At 42.6% G+C, this 21,346-nt stretch overlaps 1 protein-coding gene across 1 annotated transcript; it reads right to left on the reverse strand.

Annotated features, from left to right (window-relative positions):
* Nucleotides 1-15: 15 nt before the first annotated feature.
* Nucleotides 16-18,667, reverse strand: LOC112069129 (dual specificity calcium/calmodulin-dependent 3',5'-cyclic nucleotide phosphodiesterase 1A). The gene is made up of 12 exons (XM_024136425.2): nt 18,599-18,667; nt 15,461-15,527; nt 14,771-14,887; nt 7,941-8,081; nt 7,707-7,807; nt 6,777-6,902; nt 3,259-3,360; nt 2,301-2,421; nt 1,946-2,027; nt 1,561-1,681; nt 1,037-1,224; nt 16-879 (listed from the first exon to the last, which is right to left on the reverse strand). The coding sequence occupies exons 2-12, from the start codon at nt 15,524-15,526 to the stop codon at nt 581-583; spliced, it is 1,464 nt and encodes a 487-aa protein (XP_023992193.2). The 5' UTR covers nt 15,527; nt 18,599-18,667; the 3' UTR covers nt 16-580.
* Nucleotides 18,668-21,346: the final 2,679 nt, after the last annotated feature.

The raw sequence follows: 21,346 nt of genomic DNA on the forward strand, positions 1-21,346 counted from the left end.
ATAGACAAAAAACACTTCCGGTGAAAAGTGGAGCATGAAGACCCCTATCTTTAATAAATAACAATAAAATCAATCAGAACAATTTTACAATAAAAAAACTAAACAAATATAATGCCTGTTGAATCAGGAAGTGGCAGTGTTGTTGGGTAGCCTATCAAAATCAAGGGCTCTGAAGAGAGTCCTCCCCCTGCTCAAGGACTGGCTCAGGGCTTTCTCTTGCAAGCAACAACAGTTACCATGACAACACAGCATCACTCAGCTGTAACCTTGACAACCCTCCACTCGGCAGCTATCTATCTCTTCGACACTTGGTCACAGATGGCTGTAACTGACAACACAATTATAGAAACGAGAAAAATACCACATAGCTATAGCTTACTGAGAGGGCAACAGCATTGTTAAAAGGCATGACTGTTGGTTTCACTGTGCTATTGTGCTGTGTTGTATTGTGTTGTATTGCATTGCATGTTGTTGTGTTGCGTTATGTTACGTTGCACTACATTATGTTGCATTGTTGTATTGTACATTCTATCGTATATTGTGTTGTATATCATATCGTATATTGTATCATATCATATCGCTAGCTAGCATTCCTACCGTTCCATGGTAGGTGTTCAGGAGAGATGGAACCATGTGATGTTGTCTCTTTATCCTCAGACGGTGACTGAGGCCTGTGAGGACTGTGGTCCAGCTCTGAGTCCTCCTGGGAAGAGTTATTGGAGTTTGTGTTTGTGTTGTTCATCAGTTCATTGAAGGGCTCTGATTGAAGCTCCTGGCTGTGTCTCTCAGGGCTGGTGTGAGTCAACGTAACCTCTGTGTTCATCAGGGACTCTTTCTCTGGGTCAGAAGTCAACTCAGCTTGCTCTTTCCTCGCCAACTCTGAAGAAACGAGATAACACAAGCAACAGGAATGAACCTGTAATGTCATGTCATAGTCTTCTGACAATGGAAAGAACATAAAACACTGAAAGAAGGATAGGTATTCAGGTGAGTGAAGAAGAAAAAAAAGGAAGAAGAGCAACAACAACAACTATACCTTGTACAGAGAGCTCCTTCCATCTGTCTTTGTTGTGTTGGATGACCTCTGCCAGTGTGTGTCTGACCCGTTTCAGGTCGATGCCAGTCAGGCTATAGTCTGTAGTGAGCCCCTGGTCAACTCCCTGGCTGGACCCTCGACCACTGTGTCTCTGGACTGACTCCACCACCGACCCACTACCTGTCAAACTGAACCAACAAGCAACATACAACAGAAACTCAAATTACGTCCATTCTGTCAAATATATGTTGACGCCGTAAGTCAGAATGACAATGACACCAACTCTTTGTGTGGCTGTCCTAATATGGACATATTATATAGAACAGAAAACACTGGAGTAATACTTGGTTGCTTATTCCACAACATAGAACGACCATAGAGATAGAAGACAGAGAAATTCTGAGTGTGAGTGGTACTGGTGATACTGGTAGGCATTTTGAATACGTCAGAGATGCTAATCTGGGAAAACTGAGCCGGGAAAACTGGGATTTTCCAGAGTTTATAATAATGGGAATGTATCTCACCTTGACCTGCGGACACCAGTGTCGTGTGACTTTAAGGTATCCTCTATGAGAGGTGTAATGATCTTCTCTGTCGTGTCCACCAACACAGAGAATGTGGGTTCTACTATGAAGTCAATGAACCCTGGGAGACAGACAGAGAAACTGATGATTGTACTTTTCAGAGAAACAGGAGAAAAAAACTGTGTGTGATGTTACAGCAAATGTAATTTATGATGACAGACAGTGAAGTTTCCCATGCCTTATCGTAGCAAGGGAAAAATATCTGATCATTTCTCAAATGTCCACATGGTGGCGCATTTGCACTATGGCCTGTCTGAGTACACAAACCCTTCAGAGCTGTATGAAACAGATCACAGGGGGGGCAATAACAGGGTGTGATGCTCACCTATTTGTGACTGGGCAATCATGGTAGCTTTACGATCACACAGAGGAGAGAATGGCAGCCCTAACTCAACCTCCTTATCGCCCTGTAAAAAACAACAACAATACCAGCCTTTATAACCATATCAATGCAGAATGGCAGGAGTGGCTCTACTGTATAATGTAATATGATTCACTACAATACCCATAATGCTCAATGTAACATATCCAGTTGATCCAAGTGAAGATATTCCTAAAGCTATTGGAATGGTATCCCATATCCTTAGCAATACAGGATACATACATAATACAGTGGTCAAGTTTCCCTCTCCCATGGTATCTGTCAGGGACTTTAGGGTGGGACGTTGTTTGTACTGTACCTGTCTGAAGAACTCCTCCATCAGGGCCTGTGTCCATCGGTAGTGCAGCTTCCAGGCCTTGGCTGGGTGACTGATGTCAGCTGCATGCAGCATCAGAGATAGGGCTTTAGCCTTGTCTACTCTGTAGAAACAACAGTACATCAGCTAACACAAATACATACATACATGCATACATGCAGGCGGGCGGGCAGGCAGGCAGGTAGGTAGGAAAAACTCAGTCAAAACAGAAAATGTGTGTCAGTCTGTCTCTTGTGAAAACGGTGAACAACTTGTGAACATTTCTGAATTATAATAATCTACAGTCTGCTGTCATTCTGATCTAAGAATATTACTCCTGCTTATTATGAAGAAAAAATACATCTGTTTAACTTTGGTGTAAACTAAAGGTGTGTTTTGAATAATTTTTGTTGTATTAATGCTATTTAATCTCTCCTCAGACTAATATTATTCTGTTTGTCCTGTGGGTACCTTTGCCACTGTTCCACCCCTTGTGTATTGCGCTGTCATGGTGTATTTGTATTGTTGAAAATAAGAAATCCATGACTACTGTTGATGGGGGTCGTCTAATTTTGGAAAGGAAGATGGTATCAGATAGAGCCATGACTGGACTATTTTACAGGCACATCCAGCGTCAACCCAGATCAGTTGGCTCTGCAAAAGACAAAATAGTGTATGTGCCTTGTGGAGATTACCCTTATCAACCATACTAGTAGCAGTACTACCACTACAATAGATAGATAGATAGATAGATAGATAGATAGATAGATAGATAGATAGATAGATAGATAGATAGATAGATAGATAGATAGATAGATAGATAGATATACAGGGACACATAAAGGATCAAGATGAAAGGCATGGTCCAGAGAGCTGGGGCTATAGGTTAGAAGTTAGGGTTTAGCAGTTGGGGCTAAGGGTTCAGGGGTCGTAGGTCAGGGTCCAGAGACAGTCCACTCACCCCTCGGGCTGCTGCAGGGCGTTCCTCATGGTTTTGATCTGCTGGAAATGGCAGGACATGTCTGTACTCATCACCATCTCAATCACCAGGGTCCGCAGTTCTCTGACAGACAGACAGGTTAGAGTTAGGTGAAAGAGAAATGGCAGGACATGTCTGTACTCATTACTATCTCAATCATCAGGATCCGTAGCTCTCTGGAAACACACACAGGAGAACAGGGTCAGTTTCCACCTAGCCACTCCAGCTGTTCTTGGATTCTCAAGGACAAGAACACAGTGTGATGTCTAGCACCGCTTCTTCATGACAAACCCCAGTCATTAGCATAGCATTTCTATACAGTACATACTGATCGGGGTGAGCTGTGGAACTTTCCATAATCACTGAATCACAGCCAGAAGATGACTGACCACCCCTTAGAGCCTGGTTTCTCTCCAGGTTTCTTCCTAGGTTCCTGCATTTCCAGGGAGTTTTTCCTAGCCACTGTGCTTCTACATTTGCATCGCTTGCTCTTTGGTGTTTTAGGCTGGGTTTCTGTATAAGCACTTTGTGACAACTGCTGATGTTAAAAGGGCTTTATAAATACACTATCTATACAAAAGTATGTGGACACCCCTCTGCTATTTCAGCCACAACTGTTGCTGACAGGTGTACACAATTGAGCACACAGCCATGCAATCTCCATAGACAAACATTGGCAGTAGAATGGCCTTACTGGAGAGCTCAGTGACTTTCAACGTGGCAYAGTCATAGGATGCCACCTTTCCAACAAGTCAGTTCATAAAATTTCTGCCCTGCTAGAGCTGCCCCGGTCAACTGTAAGTGCTGTTAATGTGAAGTGAAAACGTCTAGGAGCAACAACGGCTCAGCCGCGAAGTGGTAGGCCACAAAGCTCACAGAACGGGGTCGCCGAGTGCTGAAGCGTGTAGTGCGTAAAAATCGTCTGTCCTCGGTTGCAACGTTTACTACTGCCTCTGGAAACAACGTCAGCACAAAAACTGTTCGTCGGGAGCTTCATGAAATGGGTTTCCATGGCCGAGCAGCCGCACACAAGCCTAAGATCACCATGCGAATGCCAAGCGTTGGTGGTGTAAAGCTCACCACCATTGGACTCCACCATTGGACTCTGGAGCAGTGGAAACGCGTTCTCTGGAGTGATGAATCACGCTTCACCATCTTGCAGTCCGACAGACTAAACTGGGTTTGGCGGATGCCAGGAGAACGCTACAATGCCTTGCAAAAGTATTCATCCCCTTTGGCGTTTTTCCTATTTTGTTGCATTACAACCTGTCATTTAAATAGATTTTTATTTGGATTTATGTAATGGACATACACAAAATAGTCCAAATTGGTGAAGTGAAATGAAAAAAATAATGGAAAAGTGGTGCGTGCATAATGTATGTATTCACCCCCTTTGCTATGAAGCCCCTAAATAAGATCTGGTGCAATCAACTACCTTCAGAAGTCGCATAATTAGTTAAATAAAGTCCACTTGTGTGCAATCTAAGTGTCACATGGTCTCAGTATATATACACCTGTTCTGAAAGGCCCCAGAGTCTGCAACACCACTTAGCAAGTGGCACCACCAAGCAAGCGGCACCATGAAGACCAAGGAGCTCTACAAACAGGTCAGAGACAAAGTTGTGGAGAAGTACAGATCAGGGTTTGGTTATAAAAAAAATCTGAAACTTTGAACATCCCATGGAGCACCATTAAATCAATTATTAAAAAATTGAAAGAATATGGCCACAACAAACCTGCCAAGAGAGGGCCGCCTACCAAAACTCATGGACCAGGCAAGGAGGGCATTAATCAGAGAGGCAACAAAGAGGCCAAAGATAACCCTGAAGGAGCTGCAAAGCTCCACAGCGGAGATTGGAGTATCTGTCCATAGGACCACTTTAAACTGTACACTACACAGAGCTGGGCTTTATGGAAGAGTGGCCAGAAAAAAAGCCATTGCTTAAAGAAAAAAAAAAGAAAACACATTTGGTGTTCACCAAAAGGCATGTGGGAGACTCCCCAAACAATATGGAAGAAGGTACTCTGGTCAAATGAGACTAAAATGTAGCTTTTTGGCCATCAAGGAAAACACTATGTCTGGCACAAACCCAACACCTCCCATCACCCTGAGAACACCATCCCCAGTGTGCAGTGAAGCATGGTGGTGGCAGCATCATGCTGTGGGGATGTTTTTCATCGGCTTGGACTGAGAAACTGGTCAGAATTGAAGGAATGATGGATGGCGCTAAATACAGGGAAATTATTGAGGGAAACCTGTTTCAGTCTTCCAGAGATTTGAGACTGGGACGGAAGTTCACCTTCCAGCAGGACAATGACCCTAAGCATACTGCTAAAACAACACCTGAGTGGTTTAAGGGGAAACATTTAAATGTCTTGGAATGGCCTAGTCAAAGCCCAGACCTCAATCCAATTGAGAATCTGTGGTATGACTTAAAGATTGCTGTACACCAGCGGAACCCATCCAACTTGAAGGAGCTGAAGCAGTTTTGTCTTGAAGAATAGGCAAAAATCCCAGTGGCTAGATGTGCCAAGTTTATAGAGACATACCCCAAGAGACTTGCAGCTGTAATTGCTACAAATGGTAGCTCCACAAAGTATTGACTTTAGGGGGTGAATAGTTATGCATGCTCAAGTTTTCAGTTTTTTGTGGTGTTTCTTGTTTGTTTCACAATAAAAMATATTTTGCATCTGTACCTCCCTGAACGCATTGTGCCAACTGTAAAGTTTGGTGGATGAGGACAGTTTTTCATGGTTCAGGCTCCTTAGTTCCAGCGAAGGAAAATCTCAATGCTACAGCATACAATGACATTCTAGTCAATTCTGTGCTTCCAACGTTGTGGCAATAGTTTAGGGAAAGCCCTTTCCTGTTTCAGCATGACAATGCCCCTGTGCACAAAGTGAGGTCCATACAGAAATGKTTTGTCGAGATCTTCACTGGCCTACACAGAGCCCTGACCTCAGCCCCATTGAACACCTTTAGGATGAATTAGAATTGCGAGCCAGGCCTAATCGCTCAACATCAGTGCCTGACCTCACTAATGCTCGTGTGGCTGAATGGAATCAAGTCCCTGCAGCAATGTTCCAACATCTAATGGAAAGCCTTCCCAGAAGAGTGGTGGCTGTTATAGCAGCAATAAGGGAACCAACTCCACATTAATGCCCATGGTTTTGGAATGAGATGAGTAGATGTCCACATACTTTTGGTCATGTAGTTTGATTGATTGATTGAGACACATTCTCTCTGTCATCCAGGTTATATAATAGTCTTCCATTGAAATACACCACACCACATTCRTATCCAAACCTAAAATGAAGGCTAAGTATCCAGGTTATGTTACAGTTCTTGCCCCTTCGTTCTTTGAAGTGTTGATCTCAATCAATTCATCAAATGTATTTTATAAAGCCCTTTTTACATCARCAGTTGTCACAAAGTGCTTTACAGATATCGAGCCTAAAACCCCAAAGCTTGAGGATCTGAGGAGTCTTTCTTAACTCACCGCCAGTCATCTTTTGACAGGTTGACCAGTATGTTCATCTCATCTTCTTGCATAAGTCTGTAGGCAGCACTGACATGGTGGTTCTCCAGGACTGACCGATCATTGTACAGGATGGCCACCTCTGACCTGGAAAGAGGAAGAGAAGAAGCAGAAAAAGAGGGAAGAGAAGGTGTGATTATTCATTGTGCCACATGGGGCTTCCCAGACTGGATAACTTTACCAGGTAGCCAACTTGTATGGAAACACTACCCCAGTGGGCAATACTGGTTGAAGCGGCTTCATTCCGACCAGTTTTGAAATGACGATAGTGATTATGAAAGCGATGGTAGCAACTCGAGATGGTAGCGATTTTAGAACACATAATCACAGAAGGGGAGTTTGAACAATACCTTCATTTTCCATCTCACCACACAACAACCCTCATGTCTAAAGGACCAGAGGCCTTTCTGATCATTGTTCTTAGACTAGAAAGCCATGCAGAGGTTTAAACTAAGTGAAGGGTTTAATCTCTCTCCCTCTCTCACACATTCTCACTCTGTCTCTCTTTCGTTGCTATCCCTTGTTATCACTGAGGTCAATGCTGCAATATTGATTATTCTTATTGTGCACTTCCCTTTAAWGGGTTGTTTAAATGGGTGCCTTCACTTAAATGGGTTCTTTATACGGTCATGCTCCTTTCTTCAGGCTCCATTCATTAGTCAGGGTCAGACTGGCTGCACTGTCTGTCTGTCTGGGAGACAAGTGGTGTACTAAAAGTACAATACAAGGACATCTCAGTTTAACATTGGTATTGATAGGATGGAATGAATGGAAATGGCAATAAATAATTATCGTTGAGTCATCAATCAGTCTATTAGGTCAATTACTATCAGTGGTACAGTAGCTTAGGAATTAAAATATCTACTGACTGAAGAATACGGACACACTCACCTGGTCTGAATGTGAAAGTTGTTGGTTGTCCCAGTGTGTTCAAAGTCATGGATAGCTGCAGCAAACACCATGGCTAGGATGTCCAGTTCAGTGAGCCAGTGCTGAGAGAGGGAGGGAGAGAGAGAGAGAGAGAGAGAGATGGTAACAAGAAACACAATCAGAACCTGTCCTTTGATTTGTGTATGATGCTGGGGGATAATTCATTGCACGAACGTGTGTGTGTGACAGACTCACCATAATGCCAGTGTGGAGCATCAGATAGTGTGCTGTCTGTGTGACGTCGGCAGCGTGGATCAGGTTATGGTAGGGGTTTCTGTGTTTGCTGTAGCCCACCTCTAGAGCCTCTACGAAGGACACCAGAGATGACACTGGAATCTGGGGAAAAACAGGGAGGTTAAGACACCAGCGGCAGGTAGCCTAGTGGTTAGAGCATTGGACTAGTAACCGAAAGGTTGCAAGATCAAATCCCCAAGCTGACAAGGTACAAATCTGTTGTTCTGCCCCTGAATAAGGCCATTAACCCACTGTTCCTAAGCTGTCATTGAAAATAAGAATTTGTTCTTAACTGACTTGCCTAGTAAATAAAGATAAAATAAAAAAAGATGACACTGGTATCTGAATAGGGAGGTTATGACACCAGAGATGACACTGGTATCTGGGTTAGAACAGGGAGGTTAAGACACCAGAGATGACACTGGTATCTGGGTTAGAAGCGGAGGTATAAGACACCAGAGATGACACTGGTATCTGGTTAAGAACTATCTGGGTTAGAACAGGCACCGAGATGACACTCTGGGTTAGAACAGGGAGGTTAAGACACCAGAGATTGAACACTGGTATCTGGTGTTAGAACAGGGAGATTAAGAACACCAGAGATGACACTGGTATCTGGTTAGAACATATCTGGGTTAGAAACGTATATCGGGTTAGAACAGGAGGTTAAGACACAGAGATGACACTGGTATCTGGGTTAGAACATATCTGGTTAGAACGTATCTGGGTTAGAACAGGGAGGTTAAGACACCAGAGATGACACTGGTATCTGGGTTAGAACAGGGAGGTTAAGACACCAGAGATGACACTGGTATCTGGGTTAGAACAGAGAGGTTAAGACACTGGAATCTGGGTTAGAACAGAGAGGTTAAGCACCAGCGTTGACACTGGAATCTGGGTTAGAACAGAGAGTTAAGACACTGGAATCTGGGTTAGAACAGAGAGGTTAAGACACTGGAATCTGGGTTAGAACAGAGAGGTTAAGACACCAGAGATGACCAGATACCAGTGGTTAAGACACAAGAGATGTATCTGGGTTAGAACAGAGACGTTAAGACACTGGAATCTGGGTTAGAACAGAGAGGTTAAGACACCAGAGTTGACACTGGAATCTGGGTTAGAATAGGGAGGTTAAGACACCAGAGATGACACTGGTATCTGGGTAGAACGTATCTGGGTTAGAACGTATCTGGGTTAGAACAGGGAGGTTAAGACACCAGAGATGACACTGGTATCTGGGTTAGAACGTATCTGGGTTAGAACGTATCTGGGTTAGAACAGGGAGGTTAAGACACCAGAGATGACACTGGTATCTGGGTTAGAACAGGGAGGTTAAGACACCAGAGATGACACTGGTATCTGGGTTAGAACGTATCTGGGTTAGAACGTATCTGGTTAGAACAGGGAGGTTAAGACACCAGAGATGACACTGGTATCTGGGTTAGAACAGGGAGATTAAGACACCAGAGATGACACTGGTATCTGGGTTAGAACATATCTGGGTTAGAACGTATCTGGGTTAGAACAGGGAGGTTAAGACACCAGAGATGACACTGGTATCTGGGTTAGAACAGGGAGGTTAAGACACCAGAGAGACACTGGTATCTGGGTTAGAACAGAGAGGTTAAGACACTGGAATCTGGGTTAGAACAGAGAGGTTAAGACACCAGCGTTGACACTGGAATCTGGGTTAGAACAGAGAGGTTAAGACACTGGAATCTGGGTTAGAACAGAGAGGTTAGAACATGGAATCTGGGTTAGAACAGAGAGGTTAAGACACAAGAGGTGACCAGATACCAGTGGTTAAGACACCAGAGATGTATCTGGGTTAGAACAGAGACGTTAAGACACTGGAATCTGGGTTAGAACAGAGAGGTTAAGAAACCAGAGTTGACACTGGAATCTGGGTTAGAATAGGGAGGTTAAGACACTGGTATCTGGGTTAGGTCTGCCTGATAAATTGTAAAAATGGGATGCACTCCACCCCAAAATAATTGTAAAAATAAGTATATTCTGTCTTTTAGTCAAAGATCACAATTTTAAAAAGACAGAAACAGAAGCCAGAGCTCAAAGTTTCAGCTAGATGAACAACTAGAAGGTGATTGGCTCTGTGCTGGGTCATGGAGGGCCAGTTTCACCACAGACAACCACTAACACAGTGGGTTCCAGGCAACTGGAGAGAGAGAAGTGAAATGTTATCACGCACATCACCGACTTCATTACAGAAAAGAGAACTCCTGCACACTCCTGCAATATACTGTATTACATCTGCAAGTTGTTTATATTGTCCAAATGTTATGTGTGCGGGAGTTCGCTTCTACAATGAAGCTGGAGAGATAAAGAGATACACGTGTGGGGGCTTCGTGTACATGTACTGTAGCTTGTGTGCAAGCTATACTTCAATTGTTTAATCAGACTAAGAGCAGAGCATGGCCCAGAACACTGCTCTTCCTAAATCCACTATCTGTAGGCGACTATCTATGGGTGACTATATATAATAACAAAGTAGGCAAAGCTATCTTGATTATAGAGCCGACTATCCTAATGAGTGGACTATCTGTTAGGTGTTATGCTAGTGGGGACACTGATCTGCTACGAGCGGGAATATTAGTGGGTGTGGATCTATCTCATAGGTCCGATATGCTATGGGTGTATCATATGATAGATAGGCTATATACGTAGGGATATCTGTCAGGTGACTAGATTATAACAGTAGGTGCTGCCCTGTAGGGTTGAACTGACTATATTAAATTGACGATAGGTGAAGTGCTATCAGCGTATATAAAGCTAGTAGGCATGACTGAAGTCATGGTGACTGGAATCTGCACTGAGTCTGCATGACATGCCATGTTTTGGCTGAGAACACCATCAATCATGTTACGCACTGATAGGTATTTTATCAGTAACACACATCAAATGTTACAGACACCTGGATAGGTATCTTATTATCAGACTACCACATCATATGTTACAGCCACTGGATGAGGTATTGTTAATCATCTGTACCATCATCATATGGCCTTACCTGTAATCACACTGGATACCGAGTATTTACTATCAGCTAACACCATACTTGATTTGCTAGACTTCCTGGATTAGGTAATTTTCAATATCAGCTCAACCACATCATATGTTTATCATTGACACTGGATAGAGTATTTTTATTCAGCTATACATCATATATGTTACAAACGTAGATAGGTATTTTTATATCAGCTAACCACGAGTCATTATGTTTCATTACTGACCTTGGAATATGGTATATTTATATCAGCCTAACCCATCATATGTTACATACACCTGGATAGGTCATTTAAGCTATATCAGCTAACCACATGCATTGTTCACAACACTGCGATTCAGGGTTCTTCCCTTATTATAGCTTAGACCAACATCATATGTTACAACACCTGTATTAGGTGGATTTTCTAATATAACTAACCACATCATATGGTTACAACACTGGATAGGTATTGTATCTATCAGCTCAATCCACATCAATATAACGTCTAGATGCACCTGGATAGGGTAGTTTTATATGCAGGCCTAGACCACACATAGTATGATGAATGATTGATAATTAGTACAATCAATCTGGTGCCAGACGTGCATAACAGTTCATGCAACCTCTGGTTAGTGGAACAGCGACCTATGCATACTGCTCTATAGGTGACTAGTCTAAGGATGACAGCTAGCTTGTGATAATCTTAGGTGACTATCTCCTAAGGTGATCTATCTGTAGGTGCTAGCTGTATGACCCTATCTATAGGTACTAACCGTATAGTACATTTGTCTCACTCTGTAGGTGATCTATCGAATAGCGTGACCGGAATATCTATAGGTGACTATCTATAGGATGACTAGATCTATAGTGACTACTTGCATTGTAGGGAGTGACTTCTAATTCCATGTGCATGCTCTAAAGCGTGACTCGTCCATACTATATGGTGATATCGTGCTAATTCTTAAGGCTGACTTTAGTGCGACAATCGTTAGGAACATGGTCTAATGGCATAATATACTGTCTAGATCCGGGTATTGATGGATTCCCACAAGGTGGGGGCTAAAACAATATGACTTGGAATAGAGGGTCACTGTTGTATGATCTGTACACACAATTACGGCACATAAATTAAGACTACATGCCTCCAAGCCTGCTGCTGTGTGTTCTTGGGCCTGCTTCATTAGTTATGTCATCTAGATTTTATTAGTGTTATGTAGCCCTTATGACAGAGGCGTTCAAGTACCAAGTCCAACCATATGATCATATTAAATGAAAGAATATTGATTAATCCTCAAATTGGAACAAGCAACCGTAAGCTTGGTCTCGGTGATCCTAATTTTATCCGGTCACCACTCATAACTAACAGAGGAAGTATCACAATGAGCCTCGGTCATCAATAAAAATCCAAGACAACAGGGATGTAATGAAGGACAAGGAAACAGAACAGCCGTGAGGTAGGAGTGGTGAAACAAAGTCTTTCTGGCAAACGAGGCACCCAGAAGGCCTTGTTTGGTCCCTACCGAACAGACGTACAGAGGGGAGGGACCGAACACGAACAACACACATATACTCACGAAGCATTGCACACAGCACACACTGCAAAACAGACTACATGATAGATGGCACTCAAACCACATGATTAGCGCCACTGCCCTCACTTCAGCATCCAGAGTATGAACCGATGCACTAACAACACCATCACACATGGATAGATGAGGCACACTATACCACACTTAGAGATATGGACCAGGTAAGAGTACATCAACAACAGAGATACGTCTTCTCCTCCATCCGTAGCGGATCACATGGGAGATTATGGTAGTGTTCGTATCTTCGAGCTACTACTACAGTAGGATAGATTTGTGCCACCTACAACACACAGAGGGATAGATGCAACTTACAACGACACACCACACACACAACACACACACAACACACACACACACACACACACAACACACACACACACACACACCACACAGCACACACACACACACACACAACACACACCACACACACACACACACACACACACAGATAGATGCCACTCACGTAGCATACACATATGAGATGCACTTTACACACACACACACACACACTACAGATAGATGCCACTCACACACACAGCACAGATAGGCACTTAACACACACAATGAATAGATGCACTCACACACACACACACAGATAGATGCCCTCACACGAGTGCGGAACCACGATAGTTATTTGTCTATTGGTGGGTGGGCTAACACTACACCACACTAGCGACGAGCAGAGAGACATGCCGCCTAACTATCTACAGACAGGATAGCGGATTGTGCTGAGTCTCACAACAGAAGTACACCGCATGCAGCCGGTCAACACAACCACAGAGTATATAATGACGCACATAAAAACACAGATATGATGCACTAACAACACACACAGATAGATGCCACACACAGAGTAGATGCCTCACACACACAGAGATAGATGCCTCACACACACAAGAGATAATAAAGAGATGCATCATACACACACACCCACACCACAAAACACAACACACACAACACACAGCACTACACTACCACTACACACACACACACACACACAACACACACACACACACCACACACACACACACACACACACACACACACAACACACACACAGTACCGATCACTCACGTCACTAACAGATAGATGCACTTACACACACACACATCAACACAGATAGATGTCACTCACACACAACAATAGAGGCACTTACACACACAATGATATGATGCCAACTGTACACACACACAGATAAGCAGCGCATCCTCAAACGAATGCTCTAACAACACTACACAATAGAGCAATAGACACCACACACACACAGATAGATGCCTCAACACACAGAGTAACGTGCTAACTCACACTCAGATGTAGATGCCATACACTAACTCACAGAGTATAGATTGCCCTCTCACGACAGAGAATGAGATGCACTTACAGCAACAGCAGAAGATGACCAGATTAGACAATGCACTCACTAACACAGAGATAGATGCCCGCCTCGACGACGACAGAGGGATTAGCATGCCACCTTACACATCAACACCCAGACACACACACACACACACACATTTCACACACACAACACACACACACACATCACACAGCACACCACACACACACACACACAACTGTTTACACACACCACACACACACAAAATCAGATAGAAGTGCAACTCATCGACACAGATAGATGGCACTTACACACCACATCACTACACACATAGTGCACTCACACCACATCTACATTCTACACCATCCTATCTCTACCAGTCACCCTCACTCTGACTCTGAACACTCCAGGGCACACTACCATTATTATTTAACAAGTAACACACCACTTGACTTATCGAGCGACTAAAGACACAACACATCACACACACACAACAGATAGATGCACTCACACATCACAGATAGAGGCAAAATACGACACACAGAATGATAAGAGGTACAACTCACACACACAACAGAGTAGATGGCGCCTCAGCATCACACAGAGATAGATAAGACTCTCACACACACAGAGATAGATGCACTCACACACACACAGATATATGCACAACACACACAGATAGATGCACTTACACACACAGATAGATACACTTACACACACAGAGATAGATGCACTTACACACACAGAGATAGATGCACACACACAGATAGATGCACACACACACACACAGAGATACGTAGATGCACTCACACACACAGACCCTGACGTTAAAGATCAAGAGAGAGACTGAAGAGAGACTAACCCTGAAGCGGTTGATCAGATCATAGCGGGTGAGCAGTTCGTACACCAGGAACTTTAATGCGTGTTCACTGCTGGCCTCGTGGAGCGCAAACACATCAAAGGACCATTTATCTACATCCTGTAAACAATCAGATGATGTCAGGGATGGTGACAGCACAGAATTAAATAGAACACACATTGGGTTCTATAAAATAAAACATATTACACACAATAACACATTTTATMATCTCTATGGATTTCAGAATAGGATGATGTTATGATAAAGTCAGGTASATCTTGTACAACTGTAATAAAGCCTGTATTCTGTATCATTATGAATGATACAGTTTATTATACCTGTAATGTTTTAAAATGGCATCATTCCCATCTCAAAAGATTATATAAAATCACGAGGAATTCAGCTAAAATCATTGTAATTGAGGAAATCTGTTCCCAAATATACCCACATGTAAAAAGGAAGACGTGATCATGTCTCAACGTAATCAAGGTATGAAGTGATTGTTATTTTAATATTTTAAAATTCAATCTCTTTTTGAGCATACTCGTGCTAAATTTGTAGTGTTCAACATTTTCTTAGAATTATACTTCAGCCCACGATAATCTGCTCTGACAAAAATCAGGCTGAATCTAGCTGCCTACCTTACTGTATAGTAGGCATAGTAATGGTAATATGATGTACAGTATCAAGCACCTTCAAAGCAGCAATGGCAGCTGGAGGGTACGTCAGCCCAGCCATGTTAGACGTCCGTCTGTACATCCTGAAGACAGATACACAATCATTAGGTAGTTAGACAAAATAATTGCAATATGCCCAGCGGGCAAAACGGGTTGAAATAATGTTAGAATAATTAGTGGTTGTAATGATTTCATTTAAAATCAGTTTTGCCTGCTGTGGCAGCTCGTGTTCATGTACTTTGTATACATAGAACACACAGGGACAACAAACAACGGCTGATGATTTCAATTGTATACATCCCTTTATGGTATCAAAATGCTACAGTCACATAAAGACACAATACCTCCGTTTTCAAGAATAACCAGTAATGGTGGGATCAACAGTAATTACATTTAAAAAAAACTAAAAGGCAGCAAGGCTTTTGAGAAGGCATTCTTTCTAGATAAAATAGTTTTGGGCCAGCCAGAACTGAACAAAAGGCTGGGTGTTGAAAGGGGTGAGGGGGAGGGATGAGACAGGACTGTTAAATAAGGCCAAAGAAAGACTGGGSTTTGGAACCAGCAACAAAGAAAGACTGGGCTTTGGAAACAGCAACAAAGAAAGACTGGGCTTTGGAAATGGCAACAAAGAAAGACTGGGATTTGGAAACGGCAACAAAGAAAGACTGGGCTTTGGAAACGGCAACAAAGAGAGACTGGGCTTTGGAAACGGCAACAAAGAAAGACTGGGATTTGGAAACGGCAACAAAGAAAGAGCTGTGCCTTTGGCGCTAAACGGCAACAAAGAAAAGACTGGGCTTTGGAAACGGCAACAAAGAGAGACTGGCTTTGGAACGGCAACAAGAGAGAGACTGGGCTTTGGAAACGGCAACAAAGAAGACTGGGTCTTGGAAACGGCAACAAAGAAAGACTGGGATTTGGAACAGCAACAAAGAAAGACTGGGCTTTGGAACAGCAGACAAAAGAAAGACTGGCTTTGGAAACGGCAAAAGAGATTAGACTATGTGCGGTTCTCTGGTAGACACAGCCAATGAAAGTATAAGTCTGGGCTTTGGGGAACCTTTAGTACAACAAGAAAGGACATCGAGCGACTTTGAGGTAACAGCATCAACGACAACGTAGTAGGGCTTTGAAGAAACTGACGCAACTCAGTAGTATGATCTCTCACTAGGCGAAATACTTGGAAACAGCAACAAAGAACTCTGTCACACTCATGTCTTGGAACGAGCCAACACAAAGAAAGTAGCTACAGTTGAGATAGTCTGGAACGGCAATCGATTTAAGAAAGATCTGTGGCTTTGGAATACGTAAGCAGCAAAGAAAGACATCCGTAGTGAGGCCTTCTATATGTGGATAACAGACTCATTATTAAGTTAACACGTTCTGGGCTTTGGAAACAGCAGGCCGAATTGAAGACTACGGCGCTCTTCCGGTGAAAGCAGTTGCCATGCAAAAGAACAGGACTGGGACTTTGGAAACAGTCAAGCAAAGAAGTGTTGGGCTTTTTGCTGAAACAGCTAACTAAAGAAAGACTGTGGCCTTTGCAAACAGCAGCAAAGAAAGACTGGCTTTGGAGACGGCGAACATGAAGAAAGACTTTAAGGAGCACCTCTTGGAAACAGCAGCAAAAGAATAGACTGGAGGATTACCATTTTATGGGACACACAGTGCAGCACACAGAAGACTGGGCTTTCATGGCAAAACAGCACAACCCATCGAAGAAAGTAATGGTATTGCGCAGGAACAGGCAACACAAGACGACTCTCACGGGCTTTTGGAAACAGGCAGAAAAGAAAGACTTGGCTCTATGCTAAGGATACATGCCAAACAAAGATAGCGTGACTTGGACCTTTGGCAAACAAGCAACACAAAGGAAACAGAGCGTGTCTATGGTCCGTAATAACGGTTGCAGCAAAAGTTACCATAGGTTGTGAACCACTGTCCAGGACCACTCGGCCATAGATTTACAACCACCACTCTGTTCTTCAAGTGTCTAGCTAATTTAAGAGAAGAGGRATGTGTCCCAAATGGCACCCTATTCTCTACGGGCAATGGTCAAAAGTTGTGCACTATATAGGGAATAGGGTACAATTTGGAACTCATCCTACATGTAGTTAATAAAAGAGAAGAAGAATCTGGCAGGCTGGGSTTTGACTSTATTCTCCTCTCTCCTCTTCTCTGAAAATGTTTGTAATCACAGACCTGTTAGTTTTTCACAGGATAATCTGGGCTGAAGAGACCACACTGTGTCTGACAGACATACTTTATAACTGTAACGACAGATCTTACAACATTCTTAATATGTGGAATTACAGCACACATTTTATAACTCAAATGATACTGTTGGCCACTAAAGAAGGAACCATCAAAACGCATTAAGCATTAACCTATTTAGTTTGACTAATTTGAGAAATAAACTAAGAAATAAAAATTCCAACTGTCGAACCGAGCATCAAATCTCAAATACCTGCATTGTGCCTTTCATTTTGTAATATTCAGCTTCAGGAGATAAAGATGTAGAGGATTGTTTCCAACAGGTGTCTATGGCACACTGAAATAGCCTAGTAGTTGCCATGGGAATAAGAGTGAGACACAGGCCCTACCAGCAGCTCGAGGAGATTGAGATGCATTGCTGAATATTATGTTTACATATTCATGTTGGTGCCCACTGTAAGTAGGCAATTATGCTCAAGAAATTGTACGCACATTTCACTAATGTCCATTTCTATTACTGGCAGAATGTCTGTTATTCTTTACTTCTAAGGGCAACACCACAACTGCAARCCACGATGTCTGTTTGTGCCCAGGTTTTGAATAATAACCATTTTCTATTGAAAGGCAGAATGACAGTTGTGTTTTCCTTTTAAGAAACAACACTACCTCTGAAGTAATTCATTTGAGCTTGTAATAAGTGTTGATGGTCTGATGGTATGTTGTTTTTGTACTTATCTGTACATGTCTCTGCATACTTATCAATATCAATAGCCTACTATAATTATCTTATAGGGTTATTTCCCCATGCCTCATGAAAGTACAATCTCTCAACGAAAAAGAGTGTGTGTGCGTCTGTGTGTGTGTGTGTGTGTGTGTGTGTGTGTGTGTGTGTGTGTGTGTGTGTGTGTGTGTGTGTGTGTGTGTGTGTGTGTGTGTGTACCTCTCGACAAAGATGCCAGCCTGCACGGCATGGACGATGCTCCTGAACCGTGGTTTCTCCTCTGGTCGTCTCCTGGCTCTGAACCACGCCGCAGCATCTTCCTGGTGAGGTGAGGCAGCCAATCACGACAGCCTTCATAGGCCACTACGTTGAGTCCGCCTGGCATATGTCACTGTAGCTCATCCTCAGTGTCCAGAAGACTGCCTGGTAAGGGTGCATCAAGCGGACAGATATCACACTCCGGCTCCATAGAATAACCTTAGACAAATGTCAGCCGATACATATCCTCACAACGGCTACATATAAATCTCAAAACCCTACATTACCCTATACCATCACGATACTAACACTTATATACTATTACCTCATAACCTACATACTATACTCATACCCGTACCATACTATCATCATAACCCCTATATACCATACTCACAACGCCTACGCATAACTATACCTTCAAAATACAACGCTATCCTATACTACGCATTTTACTCTTAACTACCACTATACTTCATCACTATAGCATACATAACTTCATACCTTACACATAACTCATACTCAAACCGCTACCACATACTAACTTTCATACCCTAACCATACTATACATCATAACCCTACAGTCTATATACACTCTAGCTAAATCACCTCTACCATACTAATAACCCGTCATAACCCTACCTAGTATTAACATCATACCCTACTATACCTCACTACATGACTATACCTCATACCGCTACCATACTATAGCTCAATACCCTAAACCATAACTATAGCCTCAGTAACCACCATACATACTATCCGCATACAACACACTCATACTCTATACCTCAATACACTACTCAAAACACTAGACCTACTACCCTACTCATCTAACACATAATACTACTAACATATCAAATAACCGCTACCATACCTATAACTCATAAACCTACATAGCTATACCCTCATAAACCCTACCATACTCATACCATAAACTGCATACCCATACTTATAATCATAACCTACCATATATACTCATACATATAAACTGCATAAACCCTACCATATCTATAGCTCCCATATATACTAGCCATACTAATAACCCCATAACCCTACCGATCAAGCTCATAACCCGTACCATACTATAGCTCATAAACCCTACCATATTATACATCATGAACCTACATACTAAGCGTCTAACCTACCATACTATACCTCATAACCTACCATACTAATACATCATACCTACCATAAGGGAAGGTAAAAAGGACATTACTGGGAGATCACAAAGTATAAGCTCCACTAACCGCTCACTAAAACCGCTACAGAATAACTATAAGAGTAAACGACATTTATGGCGATCAAACACAGCTCATACCACAGGACAGGTAAACAGACATTTACTGGAGATCACAAAGCTCCATACCAGGAAGGGCTAAACAAGACATTTTACTGGCAGATCACACAGCTTCCATCACCAGGATCAGGTAAACAGACATTACGGAGATCACCACAGCTCCATACCAGGACAGGTAAACAGACATTTACTGAGAGATAACATCAGCTCCATACCAGACAGGTAAACGGACATTTATGGGAGGATCACACAGCTCCATAACAGGTACAGGTAAACGAGCCATTTATGGAGACAACCAGCTCCATACCAGGACAGGTAAAGACATTGTACTGGGATCAGTCCATCCAGCCGAACCGAAAGACATACTCGAATACACGTCATCCGGACAGGTTAAACAGACATTTATGAATCAATCCAAGGAAGTAACATTTCTGACACAGCTCCATACCAGGACAGGTAACAGACATTTAGCTGGAGATCACACAGCTCCATACAGGACAGTGTAACACGACATTACTGAGAATCACACAGCTCTCCATACCCATGGACAGGCTAAACAGACATTACTAAGACTCAATATACCCTGGCCTCTCACCATTAACATTACAAGTCAGCAATGGAAACATTATAACACTTTTATTAGCTCATCTCTTTAACGATGCCTATGGTGGAGGACATTTACAGCAATACTTTGCGAAAATGGAACCGTACAGTATACTACCTGTTAGCCTGTTTTTTGTGTAATTTATCAGTAATTACTGTATTAATCACAAGTTGATCGTATTCTCCTGAGTGGCGCGTGGTCTAAGGACACTGCATCTCAGTGCAAGATAGGCTTCACGCATAGTACTTGCGTTTACATCCGCCCGGTGACTGGGAGTCCCAATAGGGCGAGCACTATTGGCCAGCGTTGGCTGGGGTAGACCGTCATTGAATAGAATCTGTTCCTTAAACGACTGCCTGTTAATAAATATATATCTACTGAATGCATTTTATATTACCATAGATATGCAGAGTAAAATTATCGGTACCATTGTGTTTAACAGTGCACTGTATAGACCTTTTTGGTAATTCAACAAAAAACACTGTAGCACATGCGGATACTAATCAGTACATAGAATGCATTTAAAATTGATTATTGTGGCTTGGTGGGAAAATGTGTGGGTGAGCGAAAGAGGTCTGAGGCTCATTAAATATTTAAGGTGTGTGTCTTGTCAAAGGGCTATATTTGTTTGCTCCCATTTTGATAAGAACGCTTATCCCCACAGAATATGGGAATATACTGTATTTAAAGAATGTGATAACCTTTGTAAAATTCAACAGTAACTTACTGACTGATTTTTGACAAGTAAGTTCTGTGATTAGAATAAGTATGGTACGGGCAGTTGGAGGGCCAGGAACTTGCACTAAGT

The sequence above is a fragment of the Salvelinus sp. IW2-2015 genome, unplaced genomic scaffold (genome assembly GCF_002910315.2).
Source record: "Salvelinus sp. IW2-2015 unplaced genomic scaffold, ASM291031v2 Un_scaffold912, whole genome shotgun sequence".
Classification (NCBI taxonomy): Eukaryota; Metazoa; Chordata; class Actinopteri; order Salmoniformes; family Salmonidae; genus Salvelinus; species Salvelinus sp. IW2-2015.

Bases quoted from the DNA above. Each gene is read 5' to 3' on its own strand.
- LOC112069129 (XM_024136425.2), bottom strand. From the start codon at position 15,526: ATGTACAGACGGACGTCTAACATGGCTGGGCTGACGTACCCTCCAGCT. The intron at 7,808-7,940 runs GTGAGTCTGTCA...TCCCTCTCTCAG, and splicing joins TGCTCCACACTGGCATTATG to CACTGGCTCACTGAACTGGA. The intron at 880-1,036 runs GTATAGTTGTTG...TCGTTTCTTCAG, and splicing joins GAAGGAGCTCTCTGTACAAG to AGTTGGCGAGGAAAGAGCAA.